This window comes from Lacerta agilis, chromosome 2, assembly GCF_009819535.1.
Source record: "Lacerta agilis isolate rLacAgi1 chromosome 2, rLacAgi1.pri, whole genome shotgun sequence".
NCBI classification, from domain to species: Eukaryota; Metazoa; Chordata; class Lepidosauria; order Squamata; family Lacertidae; genus Lacerta; species Lacerta agilis.
In genome coordinates, this window is record NC_046313.1 from 114,712,149 (window position 1) to 114,729,912 (window position 17,764).

Here is a 17,764-nt window from a genome sequence, read left to right on the forward strand (position 1 = left end):
TTTTTAACGTAACCTTTTGCCTTGGTTGAAAACCCATGCAACAATGACCAGTTGAACGGCAGGTGTGCTATTCACCAAATTAAATTGTGAGTCCAGCAATGAAGAGTGAGAAAGCTCATCTCTTCAGTGTCTCACAAATCAAAGGGTAAAGAGGTCCCTACCCAGGGAGTTCACATTCCTATAATTTTCCAGCATGATCTCCTTATACAAAGTCTTCTGCCGTGGGTCCAGGAGTTCCCACTCCTCCTTTGTGAAATGTATGGCCACCTCCTCAAAGGACACCAGAGTCTGAAAAGTAATAATAATAATAATAGTAATAATAATAATAATAATAATGCCCCACCCATCTGGCTGAGTTTCCCCAGCCACTCCTCACAAATAATCCTAAGGAAATGTGTGTCAATCTGCCTCCTTCACCCACAGTGCAGGTAAAGAAATTTTGGAAATACTGTACAAGAGCCAAAGCTCGTGGTCTACTTAAAGGGTGCTTTGGATGTCGAAAAAGCAAAGAGAGACCCCATAACAAAAGAGGAACCCAAACATTTCATTCTATTAATCCCAAAGCATCGTACAAACTAAAGATAAAAATAACATAATAGGACATCACAAACACAGCATGAATCATAAACAGAATACCTCACCTACCTGAGCTGGCTGTAGAGCAGCCATTTCTTCTCTTTCCACATAGAGGAAGGGGTCACTGAGCTTCTTCCACAACCTGTGCGGACGAGTTGTGGGGTGCGAGAGAGACAAGTATGGTTGGAAGATCTTTATCCTTTCCCACCTTTCCCCCCACCTTAGTTCCACCACAAAGCGGAAAGGTAAAAAACAAAATCAATCAATTTATTTATTGCATTAGCCCTATGGCCATAGCACATAGTAAAAGACCAGGCAGTAGCCTGGCACGAGTATGCAGAGAATACAACAGTTAAAACAATTGGAAGTAAAACCGAACAGGTTAAAACAAATAAAATAAAAATAAAAAGCACTAGCAGGCGTGACGACAGTGTCCATGTTGGGAATATACATAAGACTAAGGCTAAGGGAAGTTGGCCAAAAAGGTGGTCCTGAGTTTCAGGGCCTGTAATATGTACCGGTAGATGGCCAATCCACGTGAAACCAAGGGGTTGGCATCCACCAGTAGATATTTCATGCGGTCATCGTCCCTGGCGATAGTCGGCGGGATTAAAATAAAATAAATCCCTAGCCTCCCACGAAGCTGACAGCCCCGTGGACCTTGCAGGGTCCCTGCTTGGAAAACAACAGTTCCCTCAGGGATCCTTGCAGAGAAGTCGGGCCCTTCGAAAAGGTGCATTATTTCATGGGTGTTTCAATGCACAGGGAGGATCTGCCCTAAGCCACGCAATATAACGGGAACTACAAACGATCCCCATTCCTGGAGCAGCAGGAGGAGCTGAGCACACCTACTCCTGTGGAATTGATTGATTGAGTGATTAATAATAATAATAATAATAATTGCACCTTGCTTATCAGACTGGGTTGCCCAGAGACTATGGGAGAAAATAATACATGGTTTCAAAAACAGAGGAGGGGGGAAATTGCTTGCATGGTGGTGGAAGGGATTTCCCCCAGCTGGGCTGGTGAGAAGGGGAGAAGGGGGCTAAGGGGAGGCTTTAAGAGGGAGGTCCCTTTAACCCCTTCCTCTCCCCCCTTCTGCCCCCTGGAGGCCTGAGCTGCTGCAATCTCCCCACCTCACCCCCCTAAGACTCACCCTCAGCGCCTCCCCAACAACAATTCGGGAGGATTTGGGGTGGGGGAAGGCGGGAAGAGTCGCTGGGTGGACCTAAACACTTCCGGGTTCCCAACGGCAGCGGCTAAGGGTCGTCCATGTGCGGGGCAAGCGGGAGTGGAAATAGGCAGGAACGGGAGAGAAGAGAGGAGCCTTAAATAAAGTAGGAGAGATTCAAAGGTTCCATTTTCCCTCCTTAGAATCCTAGAGTTGGAAGAGAGCACAAGGGCCATCCAGTCCAACCCCCTGCCAAGCAGGAAACACCATCAAAGCATTCCTGACAGATGGCTGTCAAGCCTCCACTTAAAGACCTCCAAAGAAGGAGACTCCACCACACGCCTTGGCAGCAAATCCCACTGTCCAACAGCTCTTACTGTCAGGAAGTTCTTCCTAATGTTTAGGTGGAATCTTCTTTCTTGTAGTTTGAATCCATTGCCCCGTGTCCGCTTCTCTGGAGCAGCAGAAAACAACCTTTCTCCCTCCTCTATAGGACATCCTTTTATATATTTGAACATGGCTATCATATCACCCCTTAACCTTCTCTTCTCCAGGCTAAACATACCCAGCTCCCTAAGCCGTTCCTCCTAAGGCATCGTTTCCAGGCCTTGGACCATTTTGGTTGCCCTCCTCTGGACACGTTCCAGCTTGTCAGTATCCTTCTTGAACTGTGGTGCCCAGAACTGGAGACAGTATTCCAGGTGAGGTCTGACCAGAGCAGAATATAGTGGTACTATTACTTCCCTTGATCTAGTTACAGGTGGGTAGCCGTGTTGGTCTGCCATAGTCAAAACAAAATCAAAAAAATTTTCCAGTAGCACCTTAGAGACCAACTGAGTTTGTTCTTGGTATGAGAACAAACTCTTGATCTAGACGCTATACTCCTATTGATGCAGCCCAGAATTGCCCACATCTGCTTTGAAATGATCTCTCCCTCTGGCCGAAAAAGCAATGCTGGATAATGGCTATATGAAGCCGCATTGCGCATGTAACCAGTGGGTTTCGTGGATGGCGAGTTTGTAAAATGAGTGGAATTTATATTTAAAAATTGTATATATTTATATATATGGAATTTATACTAAAAAATTCTATGTATCTATACAAAATATTGTGTGTGTGTGTGTGTCTATGCCTATATATATGTACATATATATGTATACATATACATACAAACCTATATATAACTTATATAAATTAGATACTAATCAGGCTTATCATATGCCTCTGCAGTCGCTGCGCAACCTGTGGGAGAGGTAGACACCTCGAATAGACACCTCTCCCTCTTTAACCTCAGCTGCTCCCTCCCTTCCTCCATTGGCTGATTGAACCAGGAAGGAACGCACGCGCTTCCTTTGAACGCTCGCCGCTCGCCTTTCCCCTGCTTCTCTAGGAAGCGCGTGTCGCTCACTTTAACCCTTAGAAAGCCAAGCGGCGTCGGGGGGGGGGGTTTGAAATGCTGGATTCTTAGAGAGGCAGGAAATGGGGGAACAGGGGGATGTCAATAGTGGGAGCAACTTCCTGCCTTGCGCCCCCCCCCCCCAAATATCAAATGTTTCTGCAAAAGCGGCTTTTCAATGCTGTTTGCCAGAAGCTGCAGGCAGGTCAGTGGCTGTTGCTAGAGCGCGTGAAAAGTGCATTTAAAAGTCGGTTTGCTGGTGGGGGGAGAGGAGGGGCCGGGTCCTTCTTGGGAGAGGGGGGCAGGTTCAAAATAATTATAGAATCCTAGAGTTGGAAGAGACCTTGAGCATCATCTAGTCCCACCCCATCCCCTCCAACATTTCTCCTATGAAAATCATTCCATAATGATAATTTTACTATTTATACCCCCCACGTCTGACTGGGTTGCCCCAGGTACTCTGGACAGCTTCCAACATACAGAAAAACATAATAAAACATTTTTATAAAAACACCTTCCCTATACAGATCGTCTTCAGATGGCTCAGGGGTCGGATAGCTCCATACCCTCCAATGTTTCTCCAATGAAAATAGGGATGTCCTATGAAAAAGTGGGACATTCTGGGATCAAATCCAGAAACTGGGACGGCTTCTCTAAATCAGGGATGTCCCTGGAAAATAGGGACACTTGGAGGGTCTGCACCCCTTGCAATGCAAGAATATGCATTGTCCCTTACAGGGATCGAATCTGCAACCTGCTGATGGAGAAGATACAGATTGCTGGTGGAGAGGGAAGCCGGTGACTGGTCCAGGATCACCCAGTGAGCTTCATGACTGAGTGGGGATTCGAACCCTGCTCTCCCAGTTCCTAGTCCAGCATTCTAACCATTATGCCACCCTGGCTCTCCAGTGAAATGTTGCCAGCCTTTCATTTTGTGTACCCCAAAGAGAAAGACATTCCTCAGAATCACTCAGTTCTGTGCATTTGTCTTCTTCTTAGGCAATCCCTTGTAGCCGAGTAAGATTGTCTTTCACGAATCCAGTTTTAACAGTGAGTTCGTAAGTGGCTGTGCAGGCCAGTTCTGGATCCACACGTCCTTTCACAGTGGGGACATAGGTTTCAGGACGGGAGTTGATCACGGTGAGGGTTTGCCAAGCCTGCCTTCCTCTTAGCACGTTTCTCCCTTTCGTCCTGAGTTCGAGCGTCTTCAAAGCCCATGACACCTTTGGTCAAGGCTGTTCTCCAGTTGGAGTGCTCACAGGTCAGTTCTTTCCAGTTATCAGTGCTTATACAGTTGTACCTCGGAAGTCAAACGCCTTGCGACTTGAACGTTTTGGCTCCCAAATGCTGCAAACCCGGAAGTGAGTGTTCCGGTTTGCGAACGTTCTTTGGAACCCAAATGTCCGATATGGGTTCTGTGGCTTCCGATTGGCTGCAGGAGCTTCCTGCAGCCAATTGGAAGCCATGCCTTGGTTTCCAAATGTTTTGGAAGTCGAACTTCTGGAATGGATTTTGGATACAGAGGTATCACTGTACTTCGTTGTTCAGTCGTGTCCGACTCTTCGTGACCCCATGGACCGGAGCACGCCAGGCACCCCTATCACTGTACTGTACTAGATTTTGTAAAAATTTGCCTTGAGAGTGTCTTTAAACCTCATTTGTTGTCTCATGGCTGTTTGTCTCTTTCCCTTCAGGTGAGTTGTTTGTCGTCCACCCAGGAAGGCCGCCTCCTTTTGAATGACCTTTCTGCGGGCCGGGGATGAGGCATCTCTGAAGGAGCCCTTCTGAACCCCCTTTTGCGTTGACACAGCAGCTCTGGTTCCCAGCGGCGTTGCGGGACGGGGGCTAGAGAAGAAGAAGAGGAGGAGTTTGGATTTGAAATCTCGCTTTATCACTACCCAAAGGAGTCTCAAAGCGGCTAACATTCTCCTTTCCCTTCCTCCCCCATAACAAACACTCTGTGAGGTGAGTGAGGCTGAGAGACTTCAAAGAAGCGTGAGGTCACCCAGCAGCTGCATGTGGAGGAGCAGAGACGCGAACCCGGTTCACCAGATTACGAGTCTGCCGCTCTTAACCACTACATCACACTGGTTCTCAGGCTAAGCCTGGGAGGCGGGATGGCGGTGGAGCAAGCAGATAGGTCCCCTGCCCTGACTCTCCAGCTGCAGGCCGTGCCGGATGAAAGCAGGGACCCAGAGATGAAGATGGAGCCAGAGGAGCTTCAGGGCCTCGGAGGGGCAACAGGGGCAGGAGACAGCTCACCAGACTCTCAGTCAGCGGCCATTGGCGTCCCCAAACGCTGGGAAGAGCTGCAGCGCATTAAGCAGGAGCCAGATGAGGGTCTGTCGTCGCTCCGCTGGGAAGCCCAGTGGCAGGAATTCCTGAAGGCGGTGCAGACCCCTCACTCTGGCGAGGGCGACCCACAGCTGCCAGAAGCCGTGCCGTGGGGTGAAGACAAGAACGCCCTGTCCCCGAAACAGACTCAAGAACAGAGTCAGAATGGGGTCCTTCCTTTTAACAGAGCAGCCCAGCAAGCTGATGGGAGGGCGGATGCCACTAGCGATACCGGACAAGCGATCAAGATGGAGGACTCCGCCAGCACAGAGGCCCAGCGTCGGCTTTTCAGACAGCTCTGTTACCGGGAAGCCCGGAGTCCTCGCGAGGTCTACGGGCGGCTCCGGGAACTGTGTGCGCAGTGGCTGAAGCCAGAGAGGAGCACGAAGGAGCAGATGCTGGACCTGGTGATTCTGGAGCAGTTCCTGGCTGTGCTGCCCTCGGAAATGGGGAGCTGGGTGAAGGAACGAGGCTCGGAGAGCTGTGTGCAGGCCGTGGCCCTGGCAGAGGAATTTCTCCTGAGGCACCAGGAGGCGGAGAAAGCGGGAGGGCAGGTGAGAGTGCCTCATCCTGGGATTTTCCCCTGAGGCAGGTGGAGACCAAGGGTGGGGAGCCTCAGGCACAGGGGCCAAATGCAGGCCTCTCTCTGGCCCTCAGGACCCTTCTCAGGCCATGCCCTTTGTTGTCCATCAGTTCTTCCGGATGTTTAGCTGGAATCTCCTTTCTTGCAGCTTGAAGCCATGTGTTCGAGTCCTACCTTCCAGAGGAGAACACAAGCTTGCTCCATCTTCCATGTGACAGCCTTTATTAGAAAATAGCTATCCTAATTCTCCTCTTTTCCTTCTTCTTTTTTGGAATAATTTTTATTTGATTTTAGAAATTATAGACTTAAACAAAGTCAATTATATAAAAAAAGCCATGTAAAGAGATTACTCTGAATCTCAGGACTTCCCCCCATCCCCTCCATGGGTCCTAATATCAACATTTACAACTGCATATCAGTCCATTATCCACGTTTTTAATCCATCTAAATTGTCCGTAGTTTCTGTTACTTTACAAGTGTGGTTAAAATCCTGCTAATGTTTTCATCTGCTTAAAATTGTCTCCTAAGTAAGATATAAATTTTCCCATTCTTTTTTAAAGTTCTTGTCCTCTTGGTTCCTGAGCTTCCCCAATAATTTTGCCATTTCAGCATAGTCCATCAACCTGGTTTGTCATTCTTCCCTGGTCAGGATTGTTTCTTCCTTCCACCTCTGGGCAAATAACATCTGTGCGGCAGTTGTCGCGTACATAAAAAGTCTTTTTCTGGTCCTTTGGTATCTCAGTACTTGTAATTCCTAATAATTATAATCATAATTCCTAATAAAAAAGCTTTTTCCCCATTTAATTATATATCACCTCCCAGAAAGTTATTAGTGGGTAGCCGTGTTGGTCTGCCATAGTCAAAACAAAATCGAAAATTCTTTCTAGTAGCACCTTAGAGACCAACTGAGTTTGTACCAGGAACAAACTCAGTTGGTCTCTAAGGTGCTACTAGAAAGAATTTTCGATTTTGTTTTCAGAAAGTTATTGTTATCCTACACATCCACCACATATGGTAAAAGGTACCTTCTTTTTCTTTACATTTCCAGCAGGTATTTGTACTTGTTCTATACAGTAATTCTCTTCTTCTCCTTGTCCTCTGCTGCCCCAGGGAACATCCACACGACAGCTAAAACACGTAAACAGCCTTGATTCTGTTGGAGATTCATTCCCCGTGTGCAGTCATGAGATTGTTGTCTATCACATGACGGTGTGTGTTTTGATTCCACAGGAATGGGATGTGACGAAGACAGGATGTTTGTCTTACTGTGTTCCCTGAAGTGGGACTTTTGTCCTTTGTTCTTCCTCTTTGCTGCCTGATGATAGAGAGAGAGGGAGCCATGTTGAAGTGCTCCGTGTGTATTTATATGTAAATAAAGTAGATTAGCCAAGATGCTGAGTTGCTGAGTTCTGTTACGCAACTGCGCAAACCTCTGAGGATCCCTAAGTGTGCTAATGTCTTCTGGCATCAGTCGCTGTGATGTTCAGGCTGAAGAAAGCTTTTGAAGCTCCCGAACAATCACCCAGGAGGGAGGGAACATGCCATTCGGGCATGTGTCTCTGCCAAGGTCCTACTCATGTGTAGGACATCCTGACAGATCCCCTCCGCAAAGAATCCTGGGAACTGTAGTTTGTTCCGGATGCTGAGAGTGCAGGCGGTTCTCATATTCTTACGAAGCCAGAAATGGATCACTGGACATTGCTGCGATGGTCCCACCCATCCATCAGACTTAGACCTTATCTCTGGTCTGATCCCCTTCCTCACTGCTGCTGTTGTTCTGTGAAACAGTGTCTGGACCGCTTTGTGTCTTGACTAAAACGTTGACGGTATTTCAGGTGCCAGGGGCGTTCCAAGAGGATGCTGTGACCTTTGCTGGAAATGTGGGGGCATCGCCGGAAACCACCCAGAGGCAACTCGGCGGGGAGTTCAAGCGGGAAAATGAGGGGGTCTCCAGCGTGCTGGGTAAGGGCTCGCCTCCCGTGAATTACTGTGTCGTTTCAAGTAGGTATAATGCCCTGACGCAGGGAATCACCAACTTGGGGTGCCCGGTACCTTCTGTGATGCCCATGAAAGGTCTCAGTAGAGAAACCCCTCAAAAATCCACAATCCACAACAGACTTGTTTCATCTTCCTGTTCACTTGCATTGACTTAGCCATTCCTACATTGAAATACCCCTGAAACTGGCTTTAGGCAAGTTTTTAATGTTTGGTGTTTTATCGTGTTTTTAATATTCTGTTGGGAGCTGCCTAGAGTGGCTGGGGAGGCCCAGCCAGATGGGCGGGGTATAAATAATGAAAAAATAACTATTATTGTTGCTAATAGAGCCAGTGTGGTGTAGTGGTTAAGAGCGGTAGACTCATAATCTGGTGAACCGGGTTCGCGTCTCCACTCCTCCACATGCAGCTGCTGGGTGACCTTGGGCTAGTCACACTTCTCTGAAGTCACGCTTGCGGGGAGAGAAAAGTGGCTTGGAAAACCCGTCCTCTCTTCCCTTTGACTACCAGTACTTCAGGGGCGCTCCGGTATAGAAAGAGGGAGCCCTCCTCTCTCCTTCCAAGTCCAGAAGAGCCCCTCTTCCTTTCAGAGGCGTGCGCAAGGGCAGAGGCCGGCTCCCTCCCCCGCCTCTGCCTCTGCTCCTCTGAGCTCCGCCCCGCTGCTGCCTTCGCCCTGCCTGAATGCACCCCTGCCGTGCCTCCACCTGCGGCTTTGCACTTTGCACCTGCTAATGCTGCCTCCTCCTTCCCCGCCCCGACACTCCTTCCCCACCCAGTCACCCTGGAGCTTCAATTCCCGTTTCTCAGCCCCGGACCCGTCGTTCTCCGGGCAGCTCGGCCAATCCGGACCCAGCCGATGGCAGCGGCGGCGGCACTGCTCCAGGGTGCTGCACTGTGCGCGGGCTTCACTTGCACACTCTTGCGCGCGCGCCCTGGCTGCCGTGCCGACGGGAGGCTCGCCGACGGCCTCCCCGCATCCGCAGCCTGGCCCTGCCCGGTGTCCCCGCCAGCTGCGCCATTCCCTCTGGCTGCCCACCGAGCCTAGTCCTGCCCTGCAGAGCGTGAGGGGCGCCGGAGGGATCTTTGCACCAGGGCGCCAGCTGGGCTTAAGACGGCCCTGCTCAGCTGAAGCATCTGTGACAGATGGCCTTCTAAAAACCTCCAACGAGGCAGGATGATATAATAGGGTTAGTTGCTCCAGTTCGTTCCTAACAATCTCCTTTCGTTATTTCAGCAGGTGACAGGGACCAGTGTGCTACTGGTGGAGAACGATCCTGGGTCCCACAAGGAAGAGCAATGGGTCAGGAGCTGGAGGAAAAAGATGGGAGCCAAGGAAAGTCAGAGAAGCTCCGGAGCCGTGAAATGGAGATGTGGAGGGGGAAATTCATCCCTTGCCTGGATGACGACGACGTCTGCAAAATCTCAGCCCAGCAGGGCACCCTCAAAAGGAAGAAGCGCACCAGAAGCACAGTGAGCGAGAAGCTGTTCCGAGACGAATCGAACCTCCGTGGAATCCACACGGGGGAGAAGCCGCACGACTGCTCGGTCTGTGGGAAGATCTTCCGCCGGCGCTCGGACCTCAACAGCCACCAGCGAACCCACACGGGGGAGAAGCCCTACGTTTGCCTGAACTGCGGGAAGAGGTTCAACCGGAGCACGAACCTCATCTCACACAAGAGAATCCACACGGGGGAGAAGCCCTACAAATGCTCGGACTGCGGGAAAAACTTCTGCCACAAATCCGGCCTGATAAGGCACCGGAGGACCCACACGGGGGAGAAGCCGTACGCCTGCTCCGAGTGCGGGAAGAGCTTCAGCCAGAGGCAACATCTTATCACGCACCAGCGGAACCACACGGGCGAGAAACCGTTTACCTGCTCCGAGTGCGGGAAGAGCTTCAACCAGAGCCAGCACCTTACCACGCACCAGAGAAACCACACCGGGGAGAAGCCCTTCGAATGCTCCCAGTGCAGCAAACGCTTTTGCGACAAGTCCACCCTTTTTAGACACCAGAGAAGCCACATTGGGAAGAAACCCTTCCAATGCTCCAAGTGCGAAGAGAGCTTCTACCGGAGCAAGCATCTTATCAGACACCAGAGAATCCATCTTGAACCTTCGGCAGTCTAATTTCATGGGTTTTTCTTCCCTCCTAAAGTTAATGTATATAAACGGTGTTTGCTCCTTGCTTTTTGCTGCCCGCAAATCATGTTTCGAAGGCATTTGGTCTTATTCAACATCTTTATCAATGACTTGGATGATGGGCTTGAGAGCATCCTGATCAAGTTTGCAGATGACAACAAATTGGGAGGAGTGGCTAATACCCCAGAGGACAGGATCACAATTCAAAATGACCTTAACAGATTAGAGAACTGGGCCAAAGCAAACAAGATGAATTTTAACAGGGATAAATGTAAAGTACTACACTTGGGCAAAAAAAATGAAAGGCACAAATACAGGATGGGTGACACCTGGCTTGAGAGCAGTACATGTGAAAGGGATCTAGGAGTCTTGGTAGACCATAAACTTGACATGAGTCAACAGTGTGATGCAGCAGCTGAAAAAGCCAATGCAATTCTGGGCTGCATCAATAGTATAGCATCTAGATCAAGGGAAGTAATAGTACCACTGTATTCCGCTCTGGTCAGACCTCACGTGGAATACTGGGTCCAGTTCTGGGCACCACAGTTCAAGAAGGATACTGACAAGCTGGAAGGTGTCCAGAGGAGGGCAACCAAAATGGTCAAAGGCCTGGAAACGATGCCTTATGAGGAACGGCTTAGGGAGCTGGGTATGTTTAGCCTGGAGAGGAGAAGGTTAAGGGGTGACATGATAGCCATGTTCAAATATATAAAAGGATGTCATATAGAGGAGGGTGAAAGGTTGTTTTCTGCTGCTCCAGAGAAGCGGACACGGGGCAATGGATTCAAACTACAAGAAAGAAGATTCCACCTAAACATTAGGAAGAACTTCCTGACAGTAAGAGCTGTCCGACAGTGGAATTTGCTGCCAAGGAGTGTGGTGGAGTCTCCTTCTTTGGAGGTCTTTAAGCGGAGGCTTGACAGCCATCTGTCAGGAATGCTTTGATGGTGTTTCCTGCTTGGCAGGGGGTTGGACTGGATGGCCCTTGTGGTCTCTTCCAACTCTATGATTCTATGATTCTATAATTACTGCCTTCAGACAGATGGGTGAGGTACAAATAAAAAAAAAATTATCGTAGTCACTCGATAGCCCTCTCCATGAATTTCTCTTTTTAAAAAATCAGTGGCCGTTGGTGCTTCCTGTGGCAGTGAGTTCCACAGTTGAACTGTGAAATACTTTTCTTTCGTCCAGCATTCGGCTTCATTGGATGTCTGGTGTTATGGGAGCGCGAGAAGCACGTTAACGGTGTTCCCCATGGCTTGCATTTCTTTCTCCGTGCCACGCATTAGTTTTCCCTCCTCAAAATAAAATAAATGTAACAAGCAGCCCATAAGATGGACCGTGCATAATTTTATAAAGTTCTGTCTCGTTGCCTCTTTCTCTCATTTCCCTCTAAACCGAAAAAAATCCCCAAACGTTGAAACCTCTCCGCACAGGGGAGACGCTCCGAGTTTGGCGAGTGTTTTCTGAGCCTTTTCCCAACTCTGTGATATCCAGTTACAGGTAGGTAGCCGTGTTGGTCTGCCATAGTCAAAACAAAATAAAACAAAAAATTCCTTCCAGCAGCACCTTAGAGACCAACTAAGTTTGTTCTTGGTATGAGCTTTCGTGTGCATGCACACTTCTTCAGATACATGCATGCACACGAAAGCTCATACCAAGCACAAACTTAGTTGGTCTCTAAGGTGCTGATGATACAACCTGGATGGCAGAAAGTGAGGAGGAATTAAAGAACCTTTTAATGAGGGTGAAAGAGGAGAGCGCAAAATATGGTCTGAAGCTCAACTAAGATCGTGGCCACTGGTCCCATCACCTCCTGGCAAACAGAAGGGGAAGAAATGGAGGCAGTGAGAGATTTTGCTTTCTTGGGCTCCATGATCACTGCAGATGGTGACAGCAGTCACGAAATTAGAAGACGCCTGCTTCTTGGGAGAAAAGCAATGACAAACCTAGACAGCATCTTAGAAAGCAAACACATCACCTTGCCGGCAAAGGTCCGTATAGTTAAAGCTATGGTTTTCCCAGTAGTAATGTATACAGGACTGCTTTCAGGCGTCTTCTGAAAGTTGTGTAGCTATTTATCTCATTGACATCTGATGGGAGGGCAGTGATCCAGCTGAGAGCAATGGAAACAGAAGAGGAAAATGATGGCGCAGAGATCAAGGCCGTTATCTTGGTCCAAGGATTAGAACAGCACCAAATTCTTTGGCAGTTTGACAGTTGGAGACCTTTGAAAATTATTCTATGAACCGCCCTGTGGGTATAGGGCAGTATATAAATTCTAATAATAATAATACATATTGTGTCTCAGCCCATTGCAAAAGAAGATTCACGACAGGTTAAGACTTCCAGCCACACAACAACCCTGCGAGGCGTGTTTGGTGCAGGCAGTGGTTTTTTTCTTTAAAAAAATGTTTAAGGATACTTTCATTTTCCTATTCATTTCCTATTCATATTGAAATACTGCCCCTCAACGAGGCCAAACTTAGATTTCACACAATGTTTAGGGGTATGCATACCCCCAGGGATAAAAGCAATGGGCGCAGGATCCATCCGAGAGTTCGCTCTCTGTACCAGAACAAGGATTTGGCTGCAGATGTCCCACCTGACATTATTTCATTTATTAAATTTATTGTTGTTGTTCAGTCGTTCAGTCGTGTCCGACTCTTCGTGACCCCATGGACCAGAGCACGCCAGGCACGCCCATCCTTCACTGCCTCTCGCAGTTTGGCCAAACTCATGTTAGTCCTATGCAATACTTTTCTTTACAGCATTGGACTTTCCTTTCGCTTCCAGGCATATCCACAATTGAGCGTCCTTTCGGCTTTGGCCCAGCCGCTTCATCAGCTCTGGATCTACTTGTACTTGTCCTCCGCTCTTCCCCAGTAGCATGTTGGACGCCTTCCGACCTGAGGGGCTCATCTTCCAGCGTCATATCTTTTATATGCCTGTTGTCTTTGTCCATGGAGTTTTCTTGGCAGGGATACTGGAGTGGCTTGCCAGTTCCTTCTCCAGGTGGATCACGTTTGGTCCAAACTCTCCACTATGACCTGTCCATCTTGACCTGTCCATAGCTCCCCTGAGTAATTCAAGCCCCTTCGCCACGACAAGGCAGTGATCCATGAAGGGGATTAAATTTATATACCGCGTTTAATCCAAGGATCGCTTAGTTGATCTCTAAGGTGCTACTAGACTATTTAAAAAAAAATTATTTCGATCACAGGGTGGTTATGGTGGTTCTTTTTGTTATTGTTCCCTGCGCATCTGGGGTATAAACACAAAATTACACAGCATAAACAGAATAGTACATATAATAATAACAAACCGAACAATGACACACTCCCGTCATGATTTGAAAGGCTTATTAGCAGCTTATCACAGCCAAAGTTGCAAAAGCACAAGACTTATTGAATCGGAGCCACGACGCCTACTAGGGCCGAACTACAATTCCCGACACCCTTTGCTGCTCTCCTATATAAGATGGCTTGCAGCTTTCAAACCTCTCTAATGCAAAGGGGGAGAAACCCTATATAAAACATCAAGTGCAGAGACAGCAAGAAAGAGTTTCCAGCCTGGAAGCGAAGGATCGGGATGCATGATGAAGGCATAAATCCAGTTTTGGATTTGCACCCAGGGAAAGGGTGGCAACCGGAGAACCCGCTCCTCCTAGAAGGGAGCATCTCTCTTCTCGCAGTGTTTTCCCCCGTCCCGGAAACGGTCTCTTTTGAATGCACTTTTTCCCCGGGAGCGGGTGTAACCTGGGCAGGGCGATCCATTCCGGTTTGGGGTTTTTTTGGAGAGGGCGGAGGATCTTGGGTAAGTGGCAAGGGGGCGCTTTGCACGCGCGCAGAGGCTGGGAAATCCCTGCCTGGAAGGGGAGGGTGAAGGGAGGGAGAGGCAGCCTGCTGCCCTGGGTTATGAATGCTTCTGTGTTGCATTTTGCAACATGATGGGCAAGGCATTGGTTTTTGCGGGGCAGAGAGAGAGAGAGAGAATTCTGCACGATGCGGTTCTGCATTATGGTTGCTGATGCTGAAGCTGCCTGATCCGGAGTCAGTCCAGAGTTGGTTGCCCCTGCTGCAGTCCCAAGGTCATAGAATCGTAGGGACCCCGGGGGTCATTAGTCCAACCCCCTGCAATGCAGGAATCTTTTTTTCCCCACCATGGGGCTCAAACCCACGGCCCTGAGAGTAAAAGTCTCATGCTCTTCGTTCATCGGGATCAGTGCCCCTGCAGTCCAGGGTCATAGAATCGCAGGATCGTAGAGTTGAAAAGGGACCCTGGGGGTCATCTAGTCCAACCCCCTGCAATGCAGCAATCTTTGTGCCCAGCGTGGGGCTCGAACCCGCCACCCTGGGGTGAAGAGGGAGGCCGTCGGTCTTTCTAGCTGAGTGCTGTGCGCATCTTCAGATTTATACTGTTGATTTCCAATGTCCAAACCTCCCAAGGGCTGTCCCGCGGGAGATGGAGCAAGATTGTTTTCTCCTGCTCTGGATGGTAGGACTCGAACCCATGGCTTCAAGTCACAAGGAAGGAGATTCCGACTAAACATCAGGAAGAACTTTCTGATAGTAAGAGCCGTTTGAGCATGGAATGGACTCCATTGTGAAGTTGTGGACTCTCCTTCCTTGAAAGTTTTTCAGCAGAGGTTGGGTGGACATTTCTCAGGGATGCTTTAGTTGAGATTCCTGCATCGCATGGGGGGTTGGGCTAGATGACCCTCAGGGTCCCAGCCTTATGATTCTATGATTCTCACAGTGGCCAACCTAGTGCCCCAATGGGAATTCTGCTAGCAGAACCTTAGCACCACTGCATGATCGCCACTAGCGATTCTCAGTAACTGGTATTCAGTCCACACTGGGATTATTTCATTTCATTTTAACATTTCTACCCAGCTTTTCTTTCTGTATGATTTCAAAGCGCATCACAGAATCACAAGGAATGCATTTGGAAAAGCATGTGCAATAATGAAAGTAACGACCCAAAGATTATTGACAAAATTATTATTATTAATAATAATAATAATAATAATAATAATAATAATAAATGGCATTGTATAATGAGAGCAGGCTAAAGCAAGTTTGAAAAGCAAGGAATTCCTTAAAACAAAGCTTCAATTTTGTGCCCAGCTTTTGGGGAGTAAGCTTCATTGAATTCAATGGGAGTTACTTCTCAGTGGATATGTATGAATGATAAGACACACACACACAGCTCAATGGGTTTTTGTAGCATGCATTTTATCTACGGTACTATATTAGTTGTAGGTCGTGATCCAGGGCATATACCTGAATTAAAAAAATACAGCCAGAAGGTCTCCAGTTTAACCCCTGGCATCGAGAGATTTTACTAATTAATTAATTAGAATTTTATACCTGTTCTTCAGCCAGAAAGGCTCCCAGGACAGCTTACATGCACAGAATCGTGGATTAACAGTTGTAGTTTAATGGTGAATTTTGAACATAATGGAGATGTAGAAGATTTGGATTATCATAAAAGATGCAGGAGGAAATGACTAACGATAGGACCCACAAAAGGGAGGAGGAAAGTCCAGGAGATTCATAGAATCCTAGAGTTGGAAGAGACCCCAAGGGCCATCCAGTCCAACCCCCTGCCAAGCAGGAAACACCATCAAAGCATTCCTGACAGATGGCTGTCAAGCCTCTGCTTAAAGACCTCCAAAGAAGGAGACTCCACCACACTCCTTGGCAGCAAATTCCACTGTCCAACAGCTCTCACTGTCAGGAAGTTCTTCCTAATGTTTAGGTGGAATCTTCTTTCTTGTAGTTTGAATCCATTGCCCCGTGTCCGCTTCTCTGGAGCAGCAGAAAACAACCTTTCTCCCTCCTCTATATGACATCCTTTTATATATTTGAACATGGCTATCAGATCACCCCTTAACCTTCTCTTCTCCAGGCTAAACATACCCAGCTCCCTAAGCCGTTCCTCATAAGGCATTGTTTCCAGGCCTTTGACCATTTTGGTTGCCCTCCTCTGGACACGTTCCAGCTTGTCAGTATCCTTCTTGAACTGTGGTGTCCAGAACTGGACACAGTACTCCAGGTGAGGTCTGACCAGAGCGGAATACAGTGGTACTATTACCTCCCTTGATCTAGACGCTATACTCCTATTGATGCAGCCCAGAATTGCAATGGCTTCTTTGGAATCTTGTTAATGTGCTGTATATTGGATATGTGATTGTAAAACTTTGATCAGAAAAGCAAACAAACAAATCATATTTTTTTTTAAACAAATACATAGAATCATATTATAGCATTGGAAGGGACCCAAGGGTCATCTAGTCCAACCCCCGGGGGCAACACAATAATCACAGCTGAAGCACCCCTGAGTGACCCATGGCACATCCAGCATCTTTTTTAAAGTCTCCAATGAAGAGGAGTCCACCATCTTCTGAGGGAGGCTGTTCCAGGAGGGTTCTTCCAAATATTCAGCCAGAATTTCTTCCCCTCCAATGCAATCAATAAAAACAAGTCTCTACAAAGGGAAAAGGAGCAAGAGGGAGGAAGGGAAGCAAACCCAGGTGCCAATTTGTTTAAAAAATTACTTTTCGTAATGACCCGCCGGCCCAGTTCAGTGCCCGATGGCGTCGGTCTGTCGCAGGCAGAGCCAAAGGAATCTTTTTCTCATTCATTTTGGACTCGCAGCTGTCCATGGAGGCGCAGGTTAATTCTGTTTCCAGGGCAGCTGTTTATCAGCTCCATCAGGTACGCAGGCTGAGACCCTACCTGCCCACGGACTGTCTCGCCAGAGTGGTGCATGCTCTGGTTATCTCCCGCTTGGACTACTGCAATGCGCTCTACGTGGGGCTACCTTTGAAGGTGACCCGGAAGCTGCAATTAATCCAGAATGCGGCAGCTAGACTGGTGACTGGGAGTAGCCACCGAGAACATTGTAACACAGGTCCTGAAAGACCTACATTGGCTCCCAGTACGCTTCCGAGCACAATTCAAGGTGTTGGTGCTGAGCTTTAAAGCCCTAAATGGCCTTGGTCCTGTATACCTGAAGGAGCGTCTCCACCCCCATCATTCAGCCCAGACACAGCCCGGATCCAGCGCCAAGGGCCTTCTGGCAGTTCTCTCACTGCGAGAAGTGAGGTTACAGTGAACCAGGCAGAGGGTCTTCTCAGTAGTGGCGCCCGCCCTGTGGAATTCCCTCCCATCAGATGTCAAAGAGAACAACAACTACCAGACTTTTAGAAGACATCTGAAGGCAGCTCTGTTTAGGGAAGGTTTTAATGTTTGATTGATTATTGTATTTTAATGTTTTGTTGGAAGCCGCCCAGAGTGGCTGGGGAAACAAAGCCAGATGGGTGGGCTATAAATAAATTATTATTATTATTATTATTATTATTATTATTATTATTATTATTATTATTATTATTATTATTCCAGAGAAGCGGACACGGAGCAATGGATTCAAACTACAAGAAAGAAGATTCCACCTAAACATTAGGAAGAACTTCCTGACAGTAAGAGCTGTTTGCTGCTAAGGAGTGTGGTGGAGTCTCCTTCTTTGGAGGTCTTTAAGCAGAGGCTTGACAGCCATCTGTCAG

General features: G+C 48.1%; 1 protein-coding gene across 1 annotated transcript in view; it reads left to right on the forward strand.

Moving 5' to 3' along the window:
• Positions 1 to 17,764, forward strand: part of LOC117042526 — a 76,976-nt gene that overhangs the window by 31,449 nt on the left and 27,763 nt on the right. Inside the window, 3 exon segments of the mRNA XM_033142068.1 lie at positions 5,242 to 6,031; positions 7,896 to 8,022; positions 9,290 to 10,180. Coding sequence (XP_032997959.1) covers positions 5,242 to 6,031; positions 7,896 to 8,022; positions 9,290 to 10,180 — 1,808 coding nt within the window.